The sequence below is a fragment of the Callorhinus ursinus genome, unplaced genomic scaffold (assembly GCF_003265705.2).
Source record: "Callorhinus ursinus isolate GAN/ISIS: 27379988/994484 unplaced genomic scaffold, GSC_fseal_2.0 scaffold70, whole genome shotgun sequence".
In the NCBI taxonomy this organism is placed as follows: Eukaryota; Metazoa; Chordata; class Mammalia; order Carnivora; family Otariidae; genus Callorhinus; species Callorhinus ursinus.
In genome coordinates this window covers 3,285,831-3,311,054 of record NW_027397132.1, presented here as the reverse complement: position 1 = coordinate 3,311,054, position 25,224 = coordinate 3,285,831, and the positions used below count along the sequence as shown (strand labels likewise).

At 46.3% G+C, this 25,224-nt stretch overlaps 1 protein-coding gene across 3 annotated transcripts in view; it reads left to right on the top strand.

The window, feature by feature from the left end:
- SDK1 (sidekick cell adhesion molecule 1) overlaps positions 1-25,224 on the top strand; it is an 893,742-nt gene that overhangs the window by 721,516 nt on the left and 147,002 nt on the right. For all 3 annotated transcript variants that reach the window (XM_073886319.1, XM_073886318.1, XM_073886320.1), the window contains 3 exons: positions 7,813-7,928; positions 9,686-9,878; positions 23,413-23,511. In XM_073886319.1, coding sequence (XP_073742420.1) covers positions 7,813-7,928; positions 9,686-9,878; positions 23,413-23,511 — 408 coding nt within the window. The remainder of the gene's footprint in view (positions 1-7,812; positions 7,929-9,685; positions 9,879-23,412; positions 23,512-25,224) is intronic.

The window sequence follows — 25,224 nt, the reverse complement described above, 5'->3', positions numbered from 1 at the left end:
CCATAAATGGCACTTTATGGGTATAATGTTTCTCTAGGTTAATAGCTTTCCTTTTATTTCTTTGACAGACATAATGTTGAGTGGTTTTTTGTGATGAGGTGAATGGATTGGATTCTGAGCAAATGTTTTCCGTATCAAGTATTTCAGAATAATGGGTGTTTCTGTGAATCTACACAGATGCTGTTGTCAGTCTTTATATTTTGCCTCCAGAGTTCAGACAGTGACTCCTTAGAATTGTAAAATCGATCCTATATCACAACTGCACAGGTAACTCCATAACCAAGCTGAGTTTCTGCTTTGACCCTGTGCGGGTCAGGATGCTTCCACAAGGTCTCGGCAGTTCTCGACAGTGTCCACTCGGTGCTCAGAAATGTCAGTTAATGGGGCACCTGGGTGGCTTAGTCAGTTGAGTGTCTAACTCTTGATTTCGGCTCAGGTCATGATTTCAGGGTCAAGAGATCGAGCCCCGCGTTGGGCTCCACACTCGGCGGGGAGTCTGCTTGAGATTCTCTCTCTCCCTCTGTCTCTGCCCCTTGCCCCAACTCATGTGCAAACTCTCTCTCTCTAAAATAAATAAGTCTTAAAAAACAGAAATAGGAAACAGAGAAGTTCCCATTTTTGAGTAATGCTATTAGAAGACCAATGGATGGCATGTCAGGTGGTCCAGAGACAAATTTAGTTCAGATCATTAAATCCAAAAAGTCTCCATCACAGGTGGATGAATACTGATCGTTCTAACCTCACCTGACATGTGGCATTATCTTCAGCCCCTCAAAAGAAGTTCTTTTGTCAAAAGTGTTGCCATTTTTTTTGTCTTTCACAAAACAGCAACAAAAAAAAGTTCTTGGGTATTATTAGATTTACCATTTCGATAGCATCATTTAATGAGTCTGAGGCCACAGGCCACCTCTTACAGAGGAGAACTTCTCTGTGAATAAAACAATGGATTTCTTGAATCTGAGGCCTTTCAGATTGAATTTTGCAGTAAAGTCTTTATACCGTTCTGTTGGCTTTGGTATACAAAACTTATAACCGTGTTCTTTGATACCTGATTTATTCCCAATATCCATTTAGCTTTTGGCCATTTCATCCTTCCTAGCATGTCTGGTATGGGGTATACTGCGGTGCCCCCGTCGCGATCAGTTGCTTGGGGGGGGGGGGTCTGCCCATCCCCAGCGCTGGCACAGGGCCTGCTCAGGGCTCACTGCTGTGACCCCCCCGGGAGCTGTCTGCCACCTCACCCAGGGCCCCCCTTTCCCACGGCCGGCCTATGGCTAATGGCGCCGCTGTGGGCGTGGGAAAACCCAGTCCCTCGGCCTCAGGTGAGGACAGCTGGAAGGGCTCGGCTGAGGTCTGGCCAGCTACCCTCTTGCAGAGCATCTCCTGCGCTGTCCTGACCTCCTCACTTCCTTCTGGGTGCATCTCCTGAGCCCCCGTAGAGCCGATACAGGAAATGGCTCACAAACAGGACGCTCAATCTAACACAGGTGTGCGTTTTTACAACGTAAGTAACACTCTCAGCATGTTAAAGGGCTCCTTCCTTTTGAAGGAGTCCATCGGAACGTTTTGCTCCATATTATCTTCCCACTAAGTTTGTCCCTGGGTCGTCTGATGTGTCATCCACACAGCTCCTCGCAGCGTTACTTAGAAGGGGTACCTGTCCAATTTCCTGCGCCCCACTGGTCCCAGACAGGTGGCCAACGTTTCTGCGCCGTCGGGTAACATGAATGATTCCACAGGTGGAAGGAGGAGTATTGGCTTTAGCTCTCAAGAGCAGCACGTTGTAACCAGCTTCTTGTCCTCGATCTGATATAGTTGTGACCAGACTCATAAATACCCTTCCTTCCTGTTTTGTAGCTGCAACCAATTTCCCACTTCTAATCTTTTCTGGGTAGGGTCAGTGCTGGTGTGATCTGCCAGGCATCCTCACTTCATCCAGTTCCTTTGCCGTCTGGTACTGACTTTAGGCTGAAGAAGGAGAAGGTGATCTGAGCACGCAAACCTCAATTTCAGATCATTGCCCTGACATTCCCTGGGTAGAAAATTTCTTTTACTATCTGACTTGTTGTACCTGATGACTCCCTTTATTTTGGGTTTTTTTTTTTAAGATTTTATTTATTTCGAGAGAGAGAGCGTGAGCAGAGGGGAGGGGTAGAAGGAGAGGGAGAAGCAGACTCCCCCCCAGGACCCTGGGATCATGACCTGAGCCGAAGGCAGACGCTTAACTGACAGAGCCACTCAGGTGCCCCCGATGACTCCCTTTAATCAGAAAGTTGTTCATTGTGCTGTGGAAGTATGTCTCTATAAATACAAAATAGAATCAATAATAGGGACATAAATAATTTTAATAAATATTTATATACTTAAATATAAAGTACACAGTGGACTGTGGGCCTTAATGACTTCAGAAATCAGTTTTTCAAAAAGTTTTGGTTGCATGCATTCTTAAGAAGTTTTTCAAATGAATTGAGTTGAAAAATCCAAAAAAGGAAGCATGCACTAGGCAATATTGACACATTCATTTCTATTTGATTAAAGACCTAAAATTCTGAAAAATTCATGACCTATGAATATTAATTATGTACTCTCTGATCCCAAATATTTCAAAAAGTCAATTATTTGAAGCTGTAAAACTCTGTAGTCCTCTTTATTGAGTTGATTTATTTAGGTAGCTTATTATTTTCAAACATTTTTATATTTCTAAAACCAAAGATTCGTTTTAAAATCCATCAAGAATCTGGTCTTCCTGAAGAAGGGAAGGGAAGGAGGAAGAAGGAAATTTTTAAAAAATCATTCATATCTTACCAGCGAACCCCTAGCATCAGGAAATAAGCATAATCGCACACGCCCTCTGTGTATGACCGGGTGAAAATGCTGGCAAATTGATTGAAAAAAAAAAAAAAAATCCATACACACTTAACAGCAACAACAAAATCCACTGATGATAAGCAACTTGCAATGAACGTAAAAGTGACCTTGGGAGGATGGGCCGGTGGGGATGTCGGGGAGGGTGCCGTTCCGTTTTGCTGCTCTGGGGCCTCCCTGCAGATGCTCCGTGGAAAGCGGGTAACAAGAACTGGATTCGGAAAGCGTCTAGCAAAGTCACGGCTAGTTTTGTGTTTTAAATAGACTTTAGTTTTTAGAGCAGTTTTAAGTTCACAGCAAAACTGAGCTCCGGAGGGTGCAAAGATTTCCCGTGTACCTCGCACCCCTCCCCATCACGGCACCCCCACCATCAGCACCACCCAGCAGAGGGGTCCATCTTTTACAGTCCATGAACTCCAGCGACAGATCGCTGGCACCCATAATCCGTAGTTCACATTGGGGTTCACTCTCGGTGCCATGTGCCCTGTGGGTTTTGATGACAGTGTAATGACATGCGTCCATTATGACATCATACGCAATAGTTGCACTGCCCTAAAAAATCCTCTGTGCTCCTATCCCCCTCCCTCCCCTCTCCTGACAGCCACTAATGGACCACCTCCACAGTTTTGCTTTTTCCAGAGTGTCTTCTAGTTGGAATCACACACTATGGAGCCCTTTTAAACTGGCTCCTTTCACTTAGCAATATATGATGCACAGGTAAAGTTGTCGAATGTAATTTAACAGTTGTAAACTTTTCAGTGGCTGTGAGCAGCAGTTGACGACAAGGAAGAATCGAGAGACATCAGTAACTCTGGTGCTGATGTAACCCATCGGAGGCACCTGACTGGGCCTCCCTGCCCTGTGGTGCCTCCTACATGCCCATTCCAAGAAATCCCACCTTCGGCCATCGCTTTATCCCAGCCACAGACTTCCTATAACGGATCAGTTCCTGTTTCTAAAATTGCTCATGTGGTTTCTCCATCCATGCACTGTAGTCATTAGGTGCCCGTGGGTGCTGGGTGCTCACGACAGAGCTCCTTGTCCTTGGCTGGGAGAATCAACACAGCATTTAAGCTCTGTTGAATTTAAGACTGAGAGCATCCTCGGATCAGTGCAGGGGGAATCATCTAGAAAAAAAAAATGGATTTTTTTTTCTTTTTTTGAGCAATGAAAACCACAGAAGAGCATAACACCTGTCACTTTACCAGACCTCTTCAAGGCCTGCAGTTAGGGACAAGGAAAGGACTGCACTTGAAATGCTAATTATCTGGGGAGAAAAATGTCTGTGGGGGCCTTATTCAGAGCACTGGGAGGCCCCCGCTTCCCTAGGCTCTCCTGTGAAGACTGCAGAGAAGTCCGACCTAGGAGTGAGGCCCCTGCCTTTCCTCACAAGAGGAGACTTCCACGGCCCTCAATAATTAAGGCCTTTCAGCCTCTGTGGGAAGCACTGTCGAGAAGGATTTCTTGGCTGTAGCTCCTTCTCTCATTCTAGGGAATTTTTAATTCCATCGTCTACATATTTGTGAGTCATTTCCGATGACAACAATTAGGGCGACAAGAAGCTGAGGGATGGCTAGGACAGCTGGTGATTTTTTTGGACAAAGCCCCAGGCGGGCAAGAGATAGGAACCTCTAGCATCCAAAGGAGGCTCCAAAACCTCCTTCCTGGGACTTTGAGAAGGAACGTGCATCCAGCTCCATGAGCTTTGAAGCGAGGATGCAGCTGGCAGAGCCATACTTACCTCCTGGTTTTACGTGACTCCAGGGAATAAGAAGGGAGGACGGAACTGCCTTCTTGACTGGGTCAGCCCAGCTCCCTGGGGTTTTGCTGAGACGATGGCAGGCGAAGAGACGCGCTGACGTGAGGATGAACAGCCCGACCCAGGAGAGCATCAGCTTCCTGTTACGTTGCACCAAAGCAATGCAGAGATGCAAGACGTCCCCTTAGGGCACTAAGACATCATTGCTTAATTTAATTTATGCAAAATGCCAAGTTTTTAGAAGTGTTAGATCAGTGTTAGGTCATCTAGAGAATATCACAACATTGCATGGGAACGTTTTATGGAATTCTAGAGTCAGTGACTGGGCCCACGAGACCCCAGAAGGAAGCCTTCAGAGAGCGATGCATTCCTCTATCCCCGCGAGCGTGGCTTCCGGGAGAAAAAGCCCAACACTTCCAAGTCTCCTCCTAGTCACCCCCCATACTTTTCTTCCCTCTCCCTGAGAGAATTGGAGGTTTAAGACCAGCAGCGTTCTCTTATATGTCACGGTGCTGTGGGCCAGGAACTGGAGCAGGCCTGAACAGGTAGCTCCTCAGTCCACTGGCAGCTGGGCTGGGGGGCGGGGCGGGGGGGGCGTGGATCCACTCACATGTCTCGGCCTCAGCAGGGAAAGCTACAAGGCTGGGCTCCCCTGAGACTGCAAGCTGCTGTCAGGGTCCTGGACTTCTTACAGGGCTGCTCGGGGTGCTCCCAGAGAGGCTGGTTCTGGAGAATAGAAGCTTCAGGCTCAGCAAGGCCCGGGTGGTATTCCACAGGTCGGAGTACTCAGGGAGCCTGCGCGCAAGGGGCCCAGACCCAGACATCACCCCTCAGTGGGAGAAAAGCATCAAAGAGTTTGCAGCAGTTTTTAAAAGTCAGATTTCCTGTGATATAATTTACGGAAAATGATACAAATCCCCCCTTTTTAGTGTACAGTTGTATATGTTTGGATAGACGCACACCATCCACAATCACAACCGTGATCAAGATAGACGATCTCTGTAACCCCCAAGATCCCCCTGTGCTGCCCCTCTGTACTCCAGAGCAGTTATATTTTCGGCATGCATTTTTCTGTTCTTTTATTTGTAAGCTCTTTGTGTCTTCGCCTTTAAAGTGAGATTCTAAATTGTTGCTTTAAACAGTCAGCTATATTTGAGAGTGAGTCAAAAATAAGAAAAATATATTCTACCTATCCTCGTCTTAACCGGTTCTGGAAATCACCCATTTCCCTGCATAGATCTACAGCTTCAGTGTCCGTCTGATATCACATTCCTCCAGTGTTTTTCACAGTGTTTTCCGTCTTCCTGATGACGTCTTTATGATGCTTCCCCAGGACAAGGACCCTGGGACCATAGATTTTCCCATTAGTACTTGAAACATGTCACTCCATGGCTCCTGGCTCACTTGGCTTCCGATGAGAAAGCCCTTGTAACTCCCTCCTTTGTGTCTCTGTACTATTGAACTTGTCTGGGCATCCACAGCCTCCAAACACTCTGCCCTCCGCTGCCCGCCCCCATTCAGCCACTAGCACTTCATTAGGAATTTCAGCTGAGTTTTCCCTACCAGGCTGTACAGTATCCCTCATCCTCTCTCCTGCTCCGTCCCAGGTGAGCCAGCACTCACATGGTCTCCCCTCCAAGAGGCCCGTCTTTTCTCAACATTCCAGACTACTCGGTGGCCCCGTTGACCTCGGATTTCCTTTGGGCTCAAGAGAAGTTAAGATTTTGTAGTTAGTTCAGCTTCTTCTTATTCTCAGATGTGACATTCTTCCCAGCGTTCTACATCCTACAGGCACTGTGATCCCCCCGGCCCTTTTTTTTTTTTTTAATTCAAAAATGCGGAGTGGGGAAACGGACCGTTTGCTTACCGACTTGCAGAAGCAGGGACTGAGGAATATCACAGCCAGAGTCCAGAGAGGACAGGGCTTGGGGGAATTTTATGCTTTTTTCACTTCTGCCTAACGAGATGGGCTTTTGAAGAAGAGAATAATGAGAGGCTTAGTCATCTTTAACAGAACCATGCTCTGTCCCCATATGCTCCGTTTCAGGAGACTGTTGTCTTTATTTCTTTAGCTGGAGCCAAAGGATCTTATTGGCTTCTTTGTCTTATTTTTGAAACAAGCTCCTAAAGGACAAGGACCTTCTTTTTCAGAGAGTTGGATGTCACAGCCCTTGGGCTGGTCCCCTCCTTTGAGGCCACAAAGGTCCTTGTCCTCTAACAGCTAGCCATGTCACATCACTGCCTTTTTCAAAACACTCTGGATTCCCCGTGGCCCACCGTGTATGTTACCAACCACTGTGTTTGAGGAGACAATGCCCAGCCCGACCCACCCACATCCTCAGCCCAGCTGCCCACGTGTGCCCCGTGTCTAGCCATGCTCACTCTTTTCCCATGGTACACCAGGGTTTTATAACGCCAGGCCTCACTCCATCTTCCCAATGGAGAAAGCCTTTCGCAAGGCCCTTCCCTCTTCAGACAACTGCACTTTCTTCCAGAACCAGTGCAGGTGCCTCCTGACCGCGGCCGTCTGTGCTTTCCTCGGACAGATTCGGCTGCTCTGTCCTGGGCGTCCACTGCTCCAGAGAGCGATGTGCCTGTTTCCGTTACATGAGTATCTCCCCAAGATCATGACTTCTGGAAGGCAGGCCATTTGGCAAGCATATAGCTGGTCAATAACAGAAAGACAAAATGGTGGTCCCTGTGACAGACAAAGAGAAATTTAGCCTCCAAATGAGTGAACAATCCATATGGGAGGGGATGCTTTTTTTTTTCCAATGGAGGATAAATGGTCTTGAAACACAGTGGTACCTAATGGGGGAGGGGGTCTCTCAGTGAAACCTTGCCTGGATCTCAAACTCTGAGTAACTGAGAAACGAACCAGAGAAAGCTCTCATTAACTATTTACCTGGGGATTCCTGGGAAAGCCTCACCGGTGGAATGAGATGATCCAGTCCACTTTTCTGCCCATGCCTTAAAGAATTCTCCAGCAGAAAATGGGAAATGGCCCCAGTTCTTTTTCTTTGTAATGCCACTATTAGCTTCCGGAAACATTCATCACACTTTCCTGTTGTCAATGCCGTAATGGCCTGTGAATCATGAGTGGCAGCTAAGAGTTTCTTTCTCATCTCTTCTCCCTACTGGGCCTCCTACCGTTTGTTTTGCTGTCTTCCACGACGGCCTTGGAACAGTGCCTACTGCACCCCCACAGAACGTGCAGATGGAAGCTGTGAATTCCACAACCATCCAGTTCCTCTGGAACCCTCCACCTCAGCAGTTCATCAACGGCATCAACCAGGGATACAAGGTACACAGACTTAGTTCAAAGTCCTGGGTGGCCGTCCTGGTCTGTCATGGTCTTGTGACCAATGAGAAGGCTGCCCACTCCTCATTTCATGGAGAACCCATTGTATCAATTTACCGAGTGTGTTGGCTTTGGTGGTGGGGGTGGGGGTCACCATTTATCCAAGGTCTTATCTGCTCTACTGGTTCAGAAACTCACATTATTAGTTTTCAAGTGGGTGGTTCATATGTAACAGAGCAATTTCTTTTGAGAAAAGCCATCCATTTAAAAATTAGCAGTGGAAAACCTATCTTGGTTGATTGGAATCAGCATTTGTACAAACCACATCTTCCTGGAGAGGAGTCCTCTCAGAAGAGCCCAGCCTTAGAACAAAGGGCGCTAGATCAAGGGAATGATATTTCTATCAGGTAAAGATATTTACTCCCTCCCCGTCTCAACATCAAGGAGAGTTCTGTTCATAGAACCAAGACCAGTGAATTGAGGGCACCTACCTGGCCTGAATTAGAGACACAGAGTCCCACTATGCAACCGCCCTCTGTTCTTAGCTACCAGGATATGTGACCTTCATAGATGTATTTGGATGCAATTTCCAAAAGTGTAGTCCATCCTGCCTTCTAGATCAGCTTCTGGTTGGACTTGGGGTCCCACCTTGATTTTACCTACAGCATAGTCACTAATGTCCTGCAGTAGCAGGTAAACTCAGGGGAGATCTTGATGGAGAAAGGACTCCATGTGGTCTGCTTGAATTCTTGGTAATTTCAGATTCAAAGAGTATTATTTCCTTAGACACTTGGTTCACTTTTTTTTGCCCATTTGGATTCAACTTACAGAAACACTTTTTTGTTTTCACTAGAAAGGCAGATGCAGCTAGAAATTCGCCCTGCCTTTTCTTTTCCTTTTAGATTCCCCAGAGGAATCTACACTCAAAAGCCTTTTTGAAAGAAAATCATGTTGATCAACCAAGATGATTTTGCCTCCTTGACTTTCCTGTCAAATCTTATTGGCAAGACCAGAGCATTCATTCGATGGCTCAGTGTTGGTTTGATTTATATAAAAATACGCTTTGTGTCCCACAGCATATCAACCTCAAACCTAATTAACCCTGGAAATGTTTGGTGTCAAAGGAATTAAAAGTCACACTCATACATAATGTTGCCCGAACATTAAAACAACTTCCCTTGGAAAGTGTATATGTACTATATTTCTTTAAAATTGTAATCGATCTCCTAAAATTCTTTTTGGAAAACTAGTGTGACATAAATCGTAAATAATAAAGATTCCTTCCCATTGAATCAGGGGCTTCTCTTTGCAGCAGAGTAGGTGCTAGCTAAAAAAATATCTGTGTTCATGTTTCATTGATATTTGCGTTTATGTTTCATTATACTGATTAAGTCAAATAAAGATGGTTTTGTGTTTATTGCTTAGTGTTAAAAAACATTATGTTCTGCAACATCTTTAGGTGAGGAGAAAGTGAAGGTTTGAGGAGTGTCTGATATTCCAACATGGGTTAAAGTAGATATTTATATATACATGTATAAAATATATGTACAGGTACATATTTGTGTTTAATTATCTGTGAGATATCCTTTCAACTCCATATTTTTAAGTGGGATCATAAAATGTAGCATTTATGGAGTTTCTAAATCGTGACTTTGCTTTCTTTGAAGATATATTAATCACAAAATAAAAATCCTGATACAGACTCAAGAGTGAAGGTGTGCAGTTAAAAAGGATCTCTTTCTCAACCTGTCCCATCACAGCTCCTCGCTTGGCCAGCTGAGGTCCCTGAGGCCACCACTATGGTCACCATTGCTCCAGATTTCCACGGAGTCCACCACGGGTATATAACGAACCTGCAGAAGTTCACTGCTTACTTCACCTCAGTTCTGTGTTTCACCACTCCAGGGGATGGGCCTCCAAGCACGCCTCAGCTCATATGGACTCATGAAGACAGTGAGTATTCCTCCACCATGTGTCTTCTCAACAGTCACAAGTCAGGTGTCAGGAAGGTCCAGACCGTTGTCATATCCTGTGCTGGGCGGGGGCCGAGGAGGGTCATCAGGAATGTCCGTGTCCTCAGAGTGTTTGCAGTCTGTGCACCCTGGGGAGATAAGTCAGTGGGAATTATTGGTAATGAGCAGTGGAAGGTGGTCCCTGGAACTGGAAGCCAGGTTAGCGGAAAGAGTTCAGAGGGCCAGGGAAACAGTCTGGTCTTAGCCATGTGGTCCACCTGTGGTCTTGCTGGACTTCTCTTCCCCCAGATTTCAACTTGCAGTCCCCTTACCTTCTTCTTCTTTTTTTTTTTTGTTCCAATATTCTTTTTTTTAATTTAAATTCAATTAATTAACATACAGTGTATCATTGGTTGCAGAGGTAGAGGTCAGTGATTCATCAGTCTTATATAACACCCAGTGCTCATGACATCACATGCCCTCCTTAATGTCCATCACCCAGTTACCCCATCCCCTACCCCTTCCCCTCCAGCAATTCTCAGGTTGTTTCATATGATCAGGAGTCTCTTAGGTTTGTCTCCCTCTCTGATTCCATCTTGTTTTATTTTTCCCCTCCTTTCCCCTACACTCCTCTGTTTTGTTTCTTAAATTCTGCATATAAGTGAAATCATATTGATAATTGTCTTTCTCTGATCTGACTTATTTCGCTCAGCATAATACCCTCTAGTTCCATCCACATTATTGCAAATGGCAAGATTTCTTTTTTTTTTTTTTTTTTTGGCTGAGTAGTATTCCATTGTATATATATATACCACATCTTCTTTATCCATTCATCTGTCGATGGATCTGGGCTCTTCCCATAGTTTGGCTACTGTGGACATTGCTGCTATAAACATTGGGGTGCAGGTGACCCTTCAGATCACTACATTTGTATCTTTGGGGTAAATCCCTAGTAGTGCAATCACTGGGTCATAGGGTAGCTCTATTTCCAACTTTGGAGGAACCTCCATACTGTTTTCCAGAGTGGCTGCACCAGCTTGCATTCCCACCAACAGTGTAGGAGGGTTCCCCTTTCTCCACATCCTCACCAACATCTGTCATTTCCTGACTTGTTACTTTTAGCAATTCTGACTGGTGTGAGGTGGTATCACATTGTGGTTTTCATTTGTATTTCCCTGATACCAAGTGATGTCGAGCATTTTTTCATGTGTCTGTTGGCCATTTGGATGTCTTCTTTGGAGAAATGTCTGTTCACATCTTCTGCCCGTTTCATGATTGGATTATTTGTTCTTTGGGTGTTGAGTTTGATAAGTTCTTTATAGATTTTGGATACTAGCCCTTTATCTGATAAGACATTTGCAAATATCTTCTTCCGTTCTGTGGGTTGTCTTTTGGTTTTGTGGACTGTTTCCTTTGTAGTGCAAAAGCTTTTTATCTTGCTGAAGTCCCAATAGTTGATTTTTGCCTTTGTTTCCTTTGCCATCGGAGATGTGTCTAGCAAGAAGTTGCTGCGGCCAAGGTCACAGAGGTTGCTGCCTGTGTTCTGCTTGAGGATTTTGATGGATTCCTGTCTCACATTTAGGTCTTTCATCCATTTTGAGTTTATTTTTGTGTATGGTGTAAGGAAATGGTCCAGTTTCATTCTTCTGCATGTGGCTGTCCAGTTTTCCCAACACCATTTGTTGAAGAGACTGTCTTTTTCCATTGGACATTCTTTCCTGCTTTCTCAAAGATTAGTTGACCATAGAGTTGAAGGTCCATTTCTGGGTTTTCTATTCTGTTCTATTGATCTGTGTGTCTGTTTTTGTGCCAGTACCATACCGTCTTGATGATGACAGGTTTGTAATAGAGCTTGAAGTCCAGAATTGTGATGCCCCCAGCTTTGGTTTTCTTTTTCAACATTCCTTTGGCTATTTGGGGTCTTTTCTGGTTCCATACAAATTTTAGGATTATTTGTTCCAGCTCTGTGAAAAAAGTGGATGGTATTTTGATAGAGAGTGCTTTGAATGTATAGATTGCTCTAGGTAGCATAGACATTTTAACAATATTTGTTCTTCCAGTCCATGAGCATAGGACGTTTTTCCATTTCTTTGTGTCTTCCTCAATTTCTTCCATGGGTGTTCTATAGTTTTCTGAGTACAGACCCTTTGCCTCTTTGCCTTGGTGTATTCCTAGGTATCTTACGGTTTTGGGTGCAGTTGTAAATGGGATCAGCTCCTTAATTTCTCTCTCTTCTGTCTCATTGTTAGTGTATAGGAATGCAACTGATTTCTGTGCATTGATTTTATATCCTGCCACTTTACTGAATTCCTGTATGACTTCTAGCAATTTTGGGGTGGAGTCTTTTGGGTTTTCCACATACAGTATCATGTCATCTGCGAACAGTGAGAGTTTGACTTCTTTGCAGATTCGGATACTTTTTATTTCTTTTTGCTGTCTGATTGCTAAGGCTAGGACTTCTAGTACTACGTTGCACAACAGTGGTGATAGTGGACAGCCCTGTCATGTTCCTGAACTTAGGGGAAAAGTTCTCAGTTTTTCCCCACTGAGAATGATATTTGCTGTGGGCTTTTTGTATATGGCTTTTATTATATTGAGATATGTTCCCTCTATCCCTACACTGTGAAGAGTTTTAATCAAGAAAGGATGCTGTACTTTGTCAAATGCTTTTTCTGCATCTATTGAGAGGACCATATGGTTCTTGTCCTTTCTTTTATTAATGTAGTGTATCATGTTGATTGATTTGAGGATGTTGAACCACCCCCTGCAGCTCAGGAATAAATCCCACTTGGTCGTGGTGAATAGTCCTTTTAATGTACTGTTGGATCCTATTTGCTAGTATCTTGGTGAGAATTTTGGCATCCGTGTTCATCAGGCATATTGGTCTGTAATTCTCCTTTTTTGGTGGGGTCCTTATCTGGTTTGGGGATCAAGGTAACACTGGCCTCATAGAAAGAGTTTGGAAGTTTTCCTTCTATTTCTGTTTTTTGAAACAGCTTCAGAAGAATGGGATTAATTTTTCTTTAAATGTTTGGTAGAATTCCCTTGGGAAGCCATCCAGCCCTGGACTCTTGTTTGTTGGGAGATTTTTGATTACTGCTTCAACTTCCTTGCTGGTTATGGGTCTGTTCAGGTTTTCTATTTCTTCCTGTTTCAGTTTTGGTAGTTTATACATCTCTAGGAATGCATCCATTTCTTCCAGGTTGCCTAATTTGTTGGCATATAGTTGCGCATAATACATTCTTATAATATGTTCTTATAGTATAATATGTTCTTATTGTTTGTATTTCTTTGGTGTTGGTTGTGATCTCTCCTCTTTCATTCATGATTTTATTTATTTGGGTCCTTTCTCTTTTCTTTTTGATAAGTCTGGCCAGGGGTTTATCAATCTTATTAATTCTTTCAAAGAACCAGCTCCTAGTTTCATTGATCTATTCTACTGTTCTTTTGGTTTCTATTTCCCTGGTTTCTGCTCTGTTCTTTATTAATTCTCTTCTTCTGCTGGGTTTAGGTTCTCTTTGCTGTTCTCTCTCCAGCTCCTTTAGGTGTAAGGTTAGGTTGTGTATTAGAGACCTTTCTCATTTCTTGAGAAAGGCTTGTATTGCTATATACTTCCCTCTTAGGACCATCTTTGCTGCATCCCAAAGGTTTTGAACAGTTGTGTTTTCATTTTCATTTGTTTCCATGAATTTTAAAATTCTTCTTTAATTTCCTGGTTGAGCCATTCATTCTTTAGTAGGATGATCTTTAGCCTCCATGTATTTGAGTTGTTTTCAAAATTTCCTCTTGTGACCGAGTTCCAGTTTCAAAGCATTGTGGTCTTAAATATGCAGGGAATGATCCCAGTCTTTTGGTAGTGGTTGAGACCTGATTTGTATCCCAGTATGTGATCTCTTCTGGAGAATGTTCCATGTGTACTTGAGAAGAATGTGTGTTCTGTTGCTTTAGGATGGAATGCTCTGTATATATCTGTGAAATCCATCTGATCCAGTGTGTCATTCAAAGCCCTTGTGTTCATCTTCTGCTTAGATGATCTGTCCACTGCAGTGAGTGGGGTGTTAAAATCCCCTACTGTTATTGTATAATTATCAATGTGTTTCTTTAATCTTGTTATTAATTGGTTTATGTAATTGGCTGCTCCCATGTTAGGGACATAAATATTTACAATTGTTAGATATTCTTGCTGGATAGACCCTTTAATTATGATAGTGTCCTTCCTCATCTTTTATTACAGTCTTTGGTTTAAAATCTAATTTGTCTGACATAAGGATTGCTACCCCAGTTTTCTTTTGATGTCCCTTAGCATGGTAAATGATTTTCTACCCCCTTTCTTTCAATCTGGAGGTGTCCTTGGGTCTAAAATGAGTCTCTTGAAGACAACATATCAATGGGTCTTGCTTTTTTATCCAATCTGATAGCCTGTGTCTTTTGATTGGGGCATTTAGCCCGCTTATATTCAGAGTAACTATTGAAAGACATGAATTTAGTGCCATTGTATTACCTGGAAAGTCACTGTTTCTGTATATTGTCTCTCTTCCTTTCTGGTCTATGTTACTTTGGGGCTCTGTCTCCATTTAAAGGATCCCCTTTAATATTTCTTGCAGGACTGGTTTAGCGGTCACAGATTCTTTTAGTTTGTCCTGGAAGCTTTTTATCTCTCCTTCTATTTTCAATAACATCCTTTCTGGGTCAAGTATTCTTGGCTGCATATTTTTCTCACTTAGTACCCTGAATATATCATGCCAGTCCTTTCTGTCCTGTCAGGTCTCCGCGGATAGATCTGCTGCCAGTCTAATGTTTCTACCCTTGTAGCTTACAGACCTCTTGTCCCAAGCTGCTTTCAGGATTTTCTCTTTGTCTCTGAGATTTGCAAGCTTCCCTATTATATGTTGAGGTGTTGACCTATTTTTATTGATTTTGAGGGGGGTTCTCTGTACCTCCTGGACTTGAATGCCTGTTTCCCTCACCAGATTTTCTGCTATAATTTACTCCAGTATACCTTCTCCCCCCCTTTTCCTCTTATTCTGAGATCCCCATTATTCTAATATTGTTTCACTTTATGGTATCATTTATCTCTTGAATTCTCCCCTCGTGATCCAGTAGTTGTTTATCTCTCTTTTTCTCAGCTTGTTTGTTCTCCATCATTTGGTCTTCTATATCACTAATTCTCCCTTCTGCCTCCATTGTAGTTAGAGCCTCCATTTTTTATTACACCTCATTAATAGCCTTTTTGATTTTGACTTCACTAGATTTTATTTCTCCAGAAAAGGATTCTCTAGTGTCTTCTATGCTTTATTCAAGCCCAGCTAGTACCTGTGTAATCGTCATTCCGAACTCTAGTCCTAACGTCTTACTTACGTCCATACTGATTAGGTCCCTGGCTGTCAGTACTGCCTCTTGTTCTGTTTTTTGAGATGAGTTTTTCCATCTTGTCATTCTGTCCAGAGAAGAATTTACATGAACGAGAGAACAAAATACTAAAACGGCAACAATGACCCCAGAGAAATATAGACTAAACAAATCAGAAGAGACCCAAAACAAAAAACCAAACAAAAAAAAAGAATATAATCAGACAGGTGAGCAGAACATAGCAATACACTGGATCTTGTGTGTATTTTGGTCTGTTTATTCGAAGAAGCTGCATCCCAAAATTGTGAAGAAAGAAAACTTATATAAGTTTTTCTATATATATGTACACACACACATGCAAATAAAATTAAATACAATGAAAAGGTAGAATGTAAGTGTAAAAATGAAAATTAAAAAAGATTTTAAAAAAGAGTTGATAAAATAAGACATTGGTTAAAAAAGGAAAGAGAAAAAAATAAAATTGAAAGACTAAAGAGTTGTGGGGAAAAAATCACGAATTCTATATATTCTTTTCCCCCTAGCACTGGAGTTTTGCAGTTCTCACTGATCCGTAAAGTTGGTCTTGGCTGGGTGTTCTTGCTGATCTTCTGGGGTGAGGGGCCTATTGCGCTGATTCCCAAGTGTCTTTGCCTGAGGAGGAATTGTACCGCCCTTGACAGGGGGCCAGGCTAAATAATTTGCTCTGGATTGCTCTAGGTGGCTTTTGTTCTCTGAAGGCTTTCTGTGCCATTCTAGAGGATGAGAATGAAAATGGTGTCCTTCCAATCTCTGGCCCCGGAGCCAAAAGCTTGGGGCCCCACTCCTTAGTGAGCCCTCAGGGAAAAGCAGCCAATCCCTCCTCTCTCCCTGGTCTCTGGCTCCACTCCAAGCATTTCTATCTCAGGCAGGTGACCCCGCTTTGCATCTCCAAACCCTGCAGACTCCTGTGCTGCTCACTCGCCCCACTCCTCCCCGGGGGGGAGAGGGGGAGGGTCTTGCCGAGGTCCTGCCACTTGCTGGGCCCCTGCTCGGAGAGCAGTCACCCGACTTTGCCACAGTTCGCAGTATATGTCAACCCCGAGCTGAGAGCCCACTCCTGGGCTCGCTGATCGCAGCCGGCTTCCCTGCTCTGATGCCTGGGAGCTCTGCCACACTAAGGCACCGCCAGTCTTCCTGGGACCCTGGGGTTCCTGAGACCACACTGTCCCACCTAGGGTTCTGCCCCACTTGGTTGCCTGAGCACCTTTCAGGTAGCGGCATCCTTCACTGGAGCAGACTTCTAAAAGTTCTGATTTTGTGCTCCGCTGCTCTGTCACTTTCCAGTGCTGGCTGATGGAGGCTCCCTCCCCCTATGGCTTATCTTCCGATATATTGCCTCGGATTCACTTCTCCACATCTCCTACCTTGCAGAAAGAGTCGCCTTTTTATTTGTAGAATTGCAACTATTCTTTTCTTACATCTCTGGTTGTGTTCACAGGTGTTCAGAATGATTTGATAGCAATCTAGCTGAATTCCTGGGACCATACCAAACTAAGATCTCCTCCACCATCTTGCCAGATCCCCTTACCTTCTTCTTGAATGCCCCGTCAGGCCTCCCGGCTGTGCCTTCCCTGACCCTCCCCGGGGCGGCTCAGCCCAGCCCCTCTGAGCACCTTTACTTGGCATCGTCCCCATCTGCTCAGTTCAGACCACCTCCTTCTCTGCCCTCAGGCCAGCTGACACCTGCGGAAAACATTATCTAGTGAAGCTCTCTGAGAAAATGACCACAGATGTGCACCAACACTTGAATAGGGGAAGGCTCATTGCATTTATTTGTAACTGGAAAAAAAAGAAAAACATGCAAATGTTCCACAGGGGTGTAATTTTAAAAATTATGGAATGACAGTATACTAAATATTTTGTCATTATTAAAAAGTTTTTAGAGAAAATAGTCATGATCTAGTTGTTAGGTGAAAAAAATAATATGCAAAACTATAGGAGATCCAAATTTTATAAAAACACACTTGTATAAAACTACATGAGATGACAAAAAACCTTGAAAGAAACATGTCACACTTCAGACAGTTGTTATTCTATGTGGTGTGATCATGTGTATTTTCTACATTTTCGTTTGGATTTTGCCACATATTCTCATTTCTACAGTGGGTATGTACTCTCTTTATAAGGAGAATTGAAACTAGTATATGTTTTAAAAAAAAGTCACCCGGGGCTGCCACTTGCCTGTCTTCCGGCTTCCTCCGGTCCCAGCCACGGGGCTCTGGGTGTGGCCGGCCTCCTGTGCCTGAGGGTGCCGTGGCCCAGCCAGATCTGCTCCCCAAGGCCTTGGCTTCGCTGTACTCACCAAGGTGGCATTTACAGAGGTCAAGGCTGTCCAAGATGAGCTTCCTCCTCCTCTGCTCCCATATCGGGGCCCCTCTGTTCTCACCCCAGTTCCTCTCTCAGAGGATGAAGAGTCTGACCGGTTGTCAGCCCACAGATACGCTCAGATCTCCCTCATCCAAAAGTGGCAACTCCACGCCCACCCCAGCACATTGAGTTCCTGGTGAGCTCACTTCCTTCTCAGAGAAGCTATTCCTTGGACCCCTAACCTCTCACACTCCCCATAATGCTTAGCAGCCGCTCTCACCCCACCCCTGGACTATGACCACCTTACGAAACACAGTTTTGTCAGCTGCTGCAACTGCATCGGGTGATACGATCGTGTGGTTTTTCTTTTTAGTGAGTTGTTGATACAGCGGATTGATTTTCAAATGTTGAACCAGCCTCGCACACTTGGAGGAGATCCCACTTGGTCCTAGTTCGTAATTATTGCTTATGTTGTTGGATTTTGTTTGCTAATAACTTTGTGGGTGATTTTTTGCATCCAGGTTGACGAGAGATACTGGTCTGCAGTTTTATTTTCCTGGACTTACTGTCTGTCTGGTGTAGTGTCAGGATAATGCTGGTCTCATAGAGTAAGTTTGGAAGTGTTCCCCCTCTTCTGCTTTCATTCTTTTTTTTCTTAACGATTTATTTATTTATTTGAGAGAGAGAGTGCATGAGCAGGGGGAGGGGCAGAGGGAGAGAGAATCCTAAGCAGACTCCGCGCTGAACACAAAGCACAGCGCGGGGCTCGATCTCACGAGATCATGACCTGAGCTGAAACCAAGAGTCAGATGCTCAACCGACTGAGCCACCCAGGCATCCCAGCCCCTCTTTGGCTTTCTGGAAGAGATTGTGTAAAGTTGGTGTCAATCCTTCTTTAAATGTTTGGTGGCATTTTCCAGTGAAATCCTCTAGGCCTGGGTATTTCTTTTGGAAGGGACATTTTAATTATAAACTCAGTGTCTCCAGGAGTCATTGTACTATTCTGTTGTCTGCTTAGTCTTGGGTGAGTGTTGGCAGTCTGTGATTTTCCAGGGAACCGATCCCCTGAGGTGTCAAGTGTGTGCGTGTAATGTCGCTGGCAGTATTCCCTGCGTATCGTGCCGTGGCTGCAGGAGATGTCCTCATCTTTCTTGTTTCATCCCCGATATTGCTGATCTCTTTTTCTGTTTCTGTCATTCTTCCCAGAGATTTGTCAATTTTATTGATTTTTTTTTTTTTTGAGGAACCAGCTTCTTATTTCATTGAGCTTTCTCCATTGTTTTCTGATTTTCAGTTTCATTGATCTTTGCTGCTAATATTTCCTTCCTTCTGCTTTCTTTGGGTTTGTTTTTTGGTCTTCCTTTTTTAATTTCTTGCGGTAGGTACTTAAACTATTGATTTGAGGCCTGTCCTCATTTCTTTTATAAACAGTGCCATAAATTTTCCTCTCCACACTGCTTTAGCTGTATCCCACATATTTTGATATATTGTGTTTCGTTTTCACTCAGTTCTATGTGCTTTTATTCCCTCTGAGACTTCCTGTTTGGCCATGAATTATTTAGAATTGTGCTAGTTAGTTTGGAGATTTTCCTCTTGTCTTTCTGCTACTGATTTCTCGCCTGATTCCACTATGGTCGGAGAGCACACTGTACAATTTCAGTTCCTTTAAGTTTATTGAAGTTTGCTTTATGGCCCAGCACATGCTCAGTCTTGGTGAATGTTTCATGAGTGCTTGAAAGGAATAATGTGTATTCTGCTGTGAAACCCACTTTTCAATTATAAATTGTATATACCACCCCCAACAATAGTTTAGGATTAAAGGAGAAGGTTGATGAAGTTTAGCTTTTCCATTTTTAAAGAAAAAAAAAATGTATGCCTATCTTATCAAGTCTTGTTTCGACTGTGATAATATTATAATTAAATGTTGATTGATCAGTCCATTCATCATCTGTCCAACACAGAAACGAGTATGCACGCTTATATTCGGGTGTCTGTGGAGCACCCACTGTGTGTGAGGTAGGCAGCTGGGTGTTGAAAGGGTTGCAAAGCTAAGTAAGCAGAGCCTCTGCCTGTAGAGCTTCTCGCCTGGTCAGATGGGAGGGACGTGGCTGAGGCCAGTGCCCCCGAGGAGGGAGGTCTGGAGAAGTGGCTGTAGCCGCCCAGCGAAGAGCATCTGGTTGAGGAGCATCAGGTGTCGGGTAAGTCTTGTAGAGGAGGTAGCAACTGAGCTGGGTCTTGACTGATGAGCTCTCCGTGCAGACAACGGCTGAGGGCATTCCAGGTGGGAGGAACAGTGTCCACAGCGGCAAGGAGAGTACACGAGTGTGAGAGAGGACGAGCGAGGTGTTTGTCGAGACTGTGGTGCAGCGTGTGGGGGTTGGGGAGGGGGCGCGCTCCAGAAAACAAGAGTCAGGAGAGTCTCAACTGCTGAGTTCAGGCACTTGGACAGACCCACAGTAGGTTCTCCATGAGGGGTGTTATTTGAATCAATCCGTGTTTCGGAAGTTCTGTCTGGGGTTTGTGAGGATGCGCTGGAGGTAAAGGTGGAGGAAGCTGGGAAGAAGGCACAAGATTAAGAGAGCCCACACCCATGCTGTGGAGACAGCGGTAAGACATGTCGCAGGGAATTTGGAGGCTCATTAATAGAGGGGTGGAAGGAATTATCTACGATGACTCAACACGCTTTGGTTTATGTGACCGCGTAGTGATGATGCCAGCAATCAAAGCGTGGGACGCAGTCTCGGGTGAGGATGCTCCGCCGACTTGGGACGCACATGGTGTGCGGTAGCTATGGGGCGTCTGGGCCCGTGTGTCTCGTGGGTTGGGGGGTCCTAACAATTTGCGATTGTGATCTTACTTTCCAGGAAAGGGTTAGGGAAGGTAATTGAATATGTGGTCTAACCCCAGATGGAAATACGTGAAATCCCTTCCACCTCAGGGTGTCTGAGCTCCAAGGTCCCCAGCAGTTAAAGCCCCCCAAGCAGCTGAAGTCGCTGTAGGGATCAGGTGGGCAGTGTAGAACAAGAGGGCTAAGAGAAGAGTGACCCTGGGGGGCTCTGTCGTGTGGGACTGAGGGTGCAGAGGGGCTGCACAGGGGGCCCGCGCAGGGTCCCGGAGGAGGAAGGAGCCTGGCTTCGATGAAGGGTACTTTCTGCACTCATCTGTAGGAAGGCTCAACCCAGCCCCCTTAGGTGGGTAGATGGGGTGGGGAAGGCAATGATAGGGGACAAATGTTACGAGCACCCCCCCTTATAGTTGCTCTTCATTATGCCCACGTTTTCCTCTGTTACTCTGTTACATTTATTCAAAGAAGAGGCCAGGGCAACACCCGGGCTCAAGCCATAGCCTGGTCCAGGTGGATATCAGACTTCACTTTTCAGAGGGTGTTTATTAAAAATACAAAGTGGCAGAAGAAGGTAACTTCTTCCAAAGAAAAGAGAGAAGACTCCTGGCTGAATTGTTTGCTAAAAAAAAAAAAAAAATCCCAATTGTTGCCAGTTAAGCAAGCAGACAGACATGGTGGGGAGACATCTCGTTAAGCTCCGTGACCAGGAAACAGAACCTTAAGTGCATTTTTGCCCACCATTAGTAGGTAAAAAAAGAAACTGGAAATTTCTTTCTGGGGAATTGAGAAAACTGGAAGTGATGTCATCTTTTTAGAATTTTTCTAACAGAGTCACCATTTTTCAGTAGCTGGGGAGACTGTTGATGCTGTTCAGTGCATGGACTATGTCACGGCAAGGTTGAGGGAGGGAGGATGGCATGGCACGCCCCCCCCCCCGCCCCGTGCTCTCTGCTGAGGGCACCTCCCTTGGCTCCACATCCTGCAGGCCTCCTTTTCCAAAGCTCTCGGGGGTGGGGTGGGGAGGGCGGGCAACCAGTAAAGAGGAAACAAAATATAAATTTTAAGCCTAGATGTTGTCAGCTGGTTCCAGCAGAGCTAGAGGACAGCAGATTTGGGCAGGAATCCAAGCAGCAGAAACACTGAGAATATAAAAGGAGCAAAAAGCTTTCTTTGCTGCTCTATCAATCGAAAGAAAAACAAGTCCGTTCAAAAATCCGCCAGAATGTCTTTCTGGAAACTCAAACCTGGAGGAAGATGAGCTGGATTCGACAGCCATTCTATGTGACCGTCTCCCCCGCTCAGAGAGTGGCCTTTGTCGGTGTTTGAGCTCATCCATAAAACATCTTGAAAGTTTCACCCAGATGAGTGTATTTGCTGAGGCTGTTACCATCTTTTTTTTTTTTTAATTAGAAGTTGTGATAGGAGGCTTTGTCCAGGTACCAGCTGAGAAGCAGGTACTGAATCCGCCATCTGGGCAAGCGAGGCCGACAGAAACAGGGGTGAGGCTTCTCTGCGGGGATGCCCCCAACTCTGCTCTTGGGCAGGACAACCGATACCTTGCCTTCGTGCTCTCCAATTTTAAGCTTGAAATATTACATCGTGGTATGTGATTAAAAAGATCTCGGTGTAGCACATTCAGGGCCCGAGCAGGAGGAGCCTGGTGTCCCCGCTGGGCATGGGGCATGTGCTTAATCGGTCTCTGCTGAGCAAGTGTGTCCCTTGGCTCCTCTCCCTCTCCTGTTCCTCCTTTGTCTCTGATTCTGCCCCCCGCTATCCTCCCCTCCTTTCTCCCTGACTCGGTCAAGTGCAGTCTCTGGAGTTGGGCATGGGGAGCGGGAGGCCTGTGGGGCCTTGCAGAGGCAAGCAGAGCAAACCTGAGCCAGCAGCCCCACCAGCTGCAGGAAATGGCCCGCTGACCCGCGCCCGGCTCCGTCAGCGGTGGAGCCCATCTCTGTCTCCTTTGCTCGCCCCCATCCCCAGGCCATCCCCAGGCCATCCCCGACTCCAGCCTCCCGTAAAGCACGTCCTTTTCCCTCTGCCTCCCAGGCCTGCCCCCACAGAGCTGGGAAGGAAGCAGCCCCACGAGAGGGCCTGCAAGCAGGGGCTCCGTGTCCTCACTGACCGGGCCTGGCCTTGCACGCCACAGCTGCAAAGCGGTTGAGGGGTCCAGGCAGGAGGCTCGTCAGGGCCCCTGAAGCTGAATATCCATGACCTTGGACAGCTCACCTCCCGATGGGCCTCTCAGACTTTTACTCTGGGTGCTTTCCAAAGTGGCAGACAGTTCCTCTGAGAAAGGACTTTGTGTTGGGACAGTAAGACAACTAGGAACTAAGAGTAGCAGCTAACGTCCGGGGACAGGCCTCCAACCCAGCAGCTCCTCGTTAAAGCACGATGCCACTCCTCCGCCCTCCTATGTCACAGAGAACAGCTGCACACGAAGAAACTCCTGGCAAAGGAGCGCATTGTTGCTGGAACTTTCTCAGTTCCAGCGCCGGCCCCGTGGAGCCCCTCGGGGGGGAGCAGGGGTGGGGAGCCTGGAGCTCTGGGTCAGGTCTGCAGGCATCGCCCTGCGGCCAGGGGTAGGCAGGCCTGGCTGCACAGAGCAGGGACCCCACACCAGACAGACGCTCACTGCAAGGCGTGTCCGGGGACACTGGGTGCTAGCCACTGCTTTTTGGGACCCAGCCAGCCTGCTTGCTCTCATTAGAGGAGATCAAGGAGAAGGAGGTGTGTGTAAGTGTCCTGCGTGTCTTTGGTTCTCCACATGGCTGGGATGCGGCTGATAAAACAATTTATGTGCCCAGAACCAGGACGCCTTTTACACCTCGAACTCCCTCCCCTCTTCTGGGTTTTTACTGGCATTTCCTTTGAGTCCGGCCTGCGGGCCCCAGCCCAGGCTCCCACTACCCTTCCCTAGTTAGAACTTTCTGCACACATCTGACCCAAAGAAAAGGGGGCTCTCGTATTAACGGGTGACTTTATTTTTGATTGCTAGAACCAGGAGCTGTAGGACATCTGAGTTTCACGGAGATTCTGGACACATCCCTCAAGGTCAGCTGGCAGGAGCCCCTGGAGAAGAATGGTATCATTACAGGTTAGTATCCCTGTCTCGGAAAAAGGAAAAACAAGCTGGCCCCAACAAGGGACGTGGGCATCGCTGCAAACAGCCCCGCTGGCCGGGGCCACGGGTGCCGGAGGCCTCTGGGAGGTGGACACGTCTGCCTGGCCATCGGCAGAGGGCTCAGTCACCACCCCCGGCACCGTGCCCCCGGGACCCGAGGTGAGGACAGTCAGCCTACCAGGTGCCCAGACAGACTCCTCTCAGGCTGCAGGTGTCTCTTGTGGAGCTTTGATGGTTTTTTTCAAACAGAAGAGCTTTAACCTTTCAAATTAAAGCTTAATTTAAGTCTTGGCTTGAAAAACAAAATTCTGGGTGGCTTCAGCCTCAGGGGAAGGTGGAAGCCTCACCTTACCTCCCAGGCCCTCCATTCTTCGTGGGGCTGCAGGGACAAGGCAGCAGGGCCGTGGCCGCCAGTGGCCCCATCCGTTTTGAGAACGTTACTTGAAATGTCAAGCCAGCCGCTCGGTGTGGGACAGGTAGTTTGTGGCAGGCGCTCTCTGGGACTGCCTGCAACACCTCCCGTCAAGTCCGGGGCTTCTGCCTCCGCCCTCTAAGCCTGGATCCCGAGGCTTCAGGGGGACCCAGCTCCTGAGCAAGTCGCGTCCATCCTGCTTGTGCGTCCGCTCGGAGCCTGGGCCACGTTCCTTGTCCCTCACTCCGCCACCCGCAGAAGCCTGTGGGAGCCCACACACACTAGTGGGCGCACCAGGGAGACCAGCAGTGAGGTCTGTCCCCCCTGCCTGGCCTCACGGCTCAGGGCCCCTTCCCCCGCCGTGTCTAGGCAGCAGCAGTTTGTTTGTTCAAACAACCAGGACGCACCTCCTACAACCCCCGTCTGAGACCGTGGGTGGTGCTGTCCCACGGCCCCATGGCCAGCAGGGGACCAGGCCAGCACAGGGATTCGAGTGTCCGTGTTCTGGCCTCTACATCCTCAGTGTGCTGGCAGTGAGGTTCGAACCATGCTCCTAACCCCAGAGCAGAGAGAGGTTCCCATCTTCCTGGGCTCACAGCCTCTCACCAAGTCTGTCAAGGTACCAGGGCCAAAGAAACCCCTCACAGCTGTTTCGGAGGTCACTTGGTGCAAACACCTAATTTATATGCTAACAACAGCTGTTTGAAATGAACTGAAAGAAAAAAATATTTTTATTTCCTTCTTCAAGCAAATAGGATGTGTGTTCCTGATGTTCCTGATTGGATCAGACTCTGCCCACCTTCCTGAATGTGAGATCGGGGTGGACCCCACCACCTAAATTTCCCACATCAGTCTTCATGCTGTACCTACTCCTGTATCACAGAAACCACCAGAAACTCACCTTCGCAAAGACAGGATGTGTCCCAGACGGGCACATAGCACACCCTGACCCTGACCTTGGGAACAGCTCAAGCTTGAGCTCCCTGTCATCCTTTGCGGACACAGGCAGGAGATGCCCAGCATCACTGTGTCCCCATGCTGTTTCTGGGGCTCCAGGCAGTGTCCCCTCCTGGTGCCAACCCCTCCTGCTTTTTGTCCACAAAACACGTAGTTTCCTGTGCTCAGCCGGAGCCCCCTACAGACCACACCCCAGAGGGCACCCCTGCTCTGAAGCCGCCTGTGCCCCTAACTTTTAACCAGAGTATGTGTGTGGGTCTGGGTCTGCCTTCAGAGCTAATGCTTTGAAATACCCACAGTGAAAGATAATGTAACTC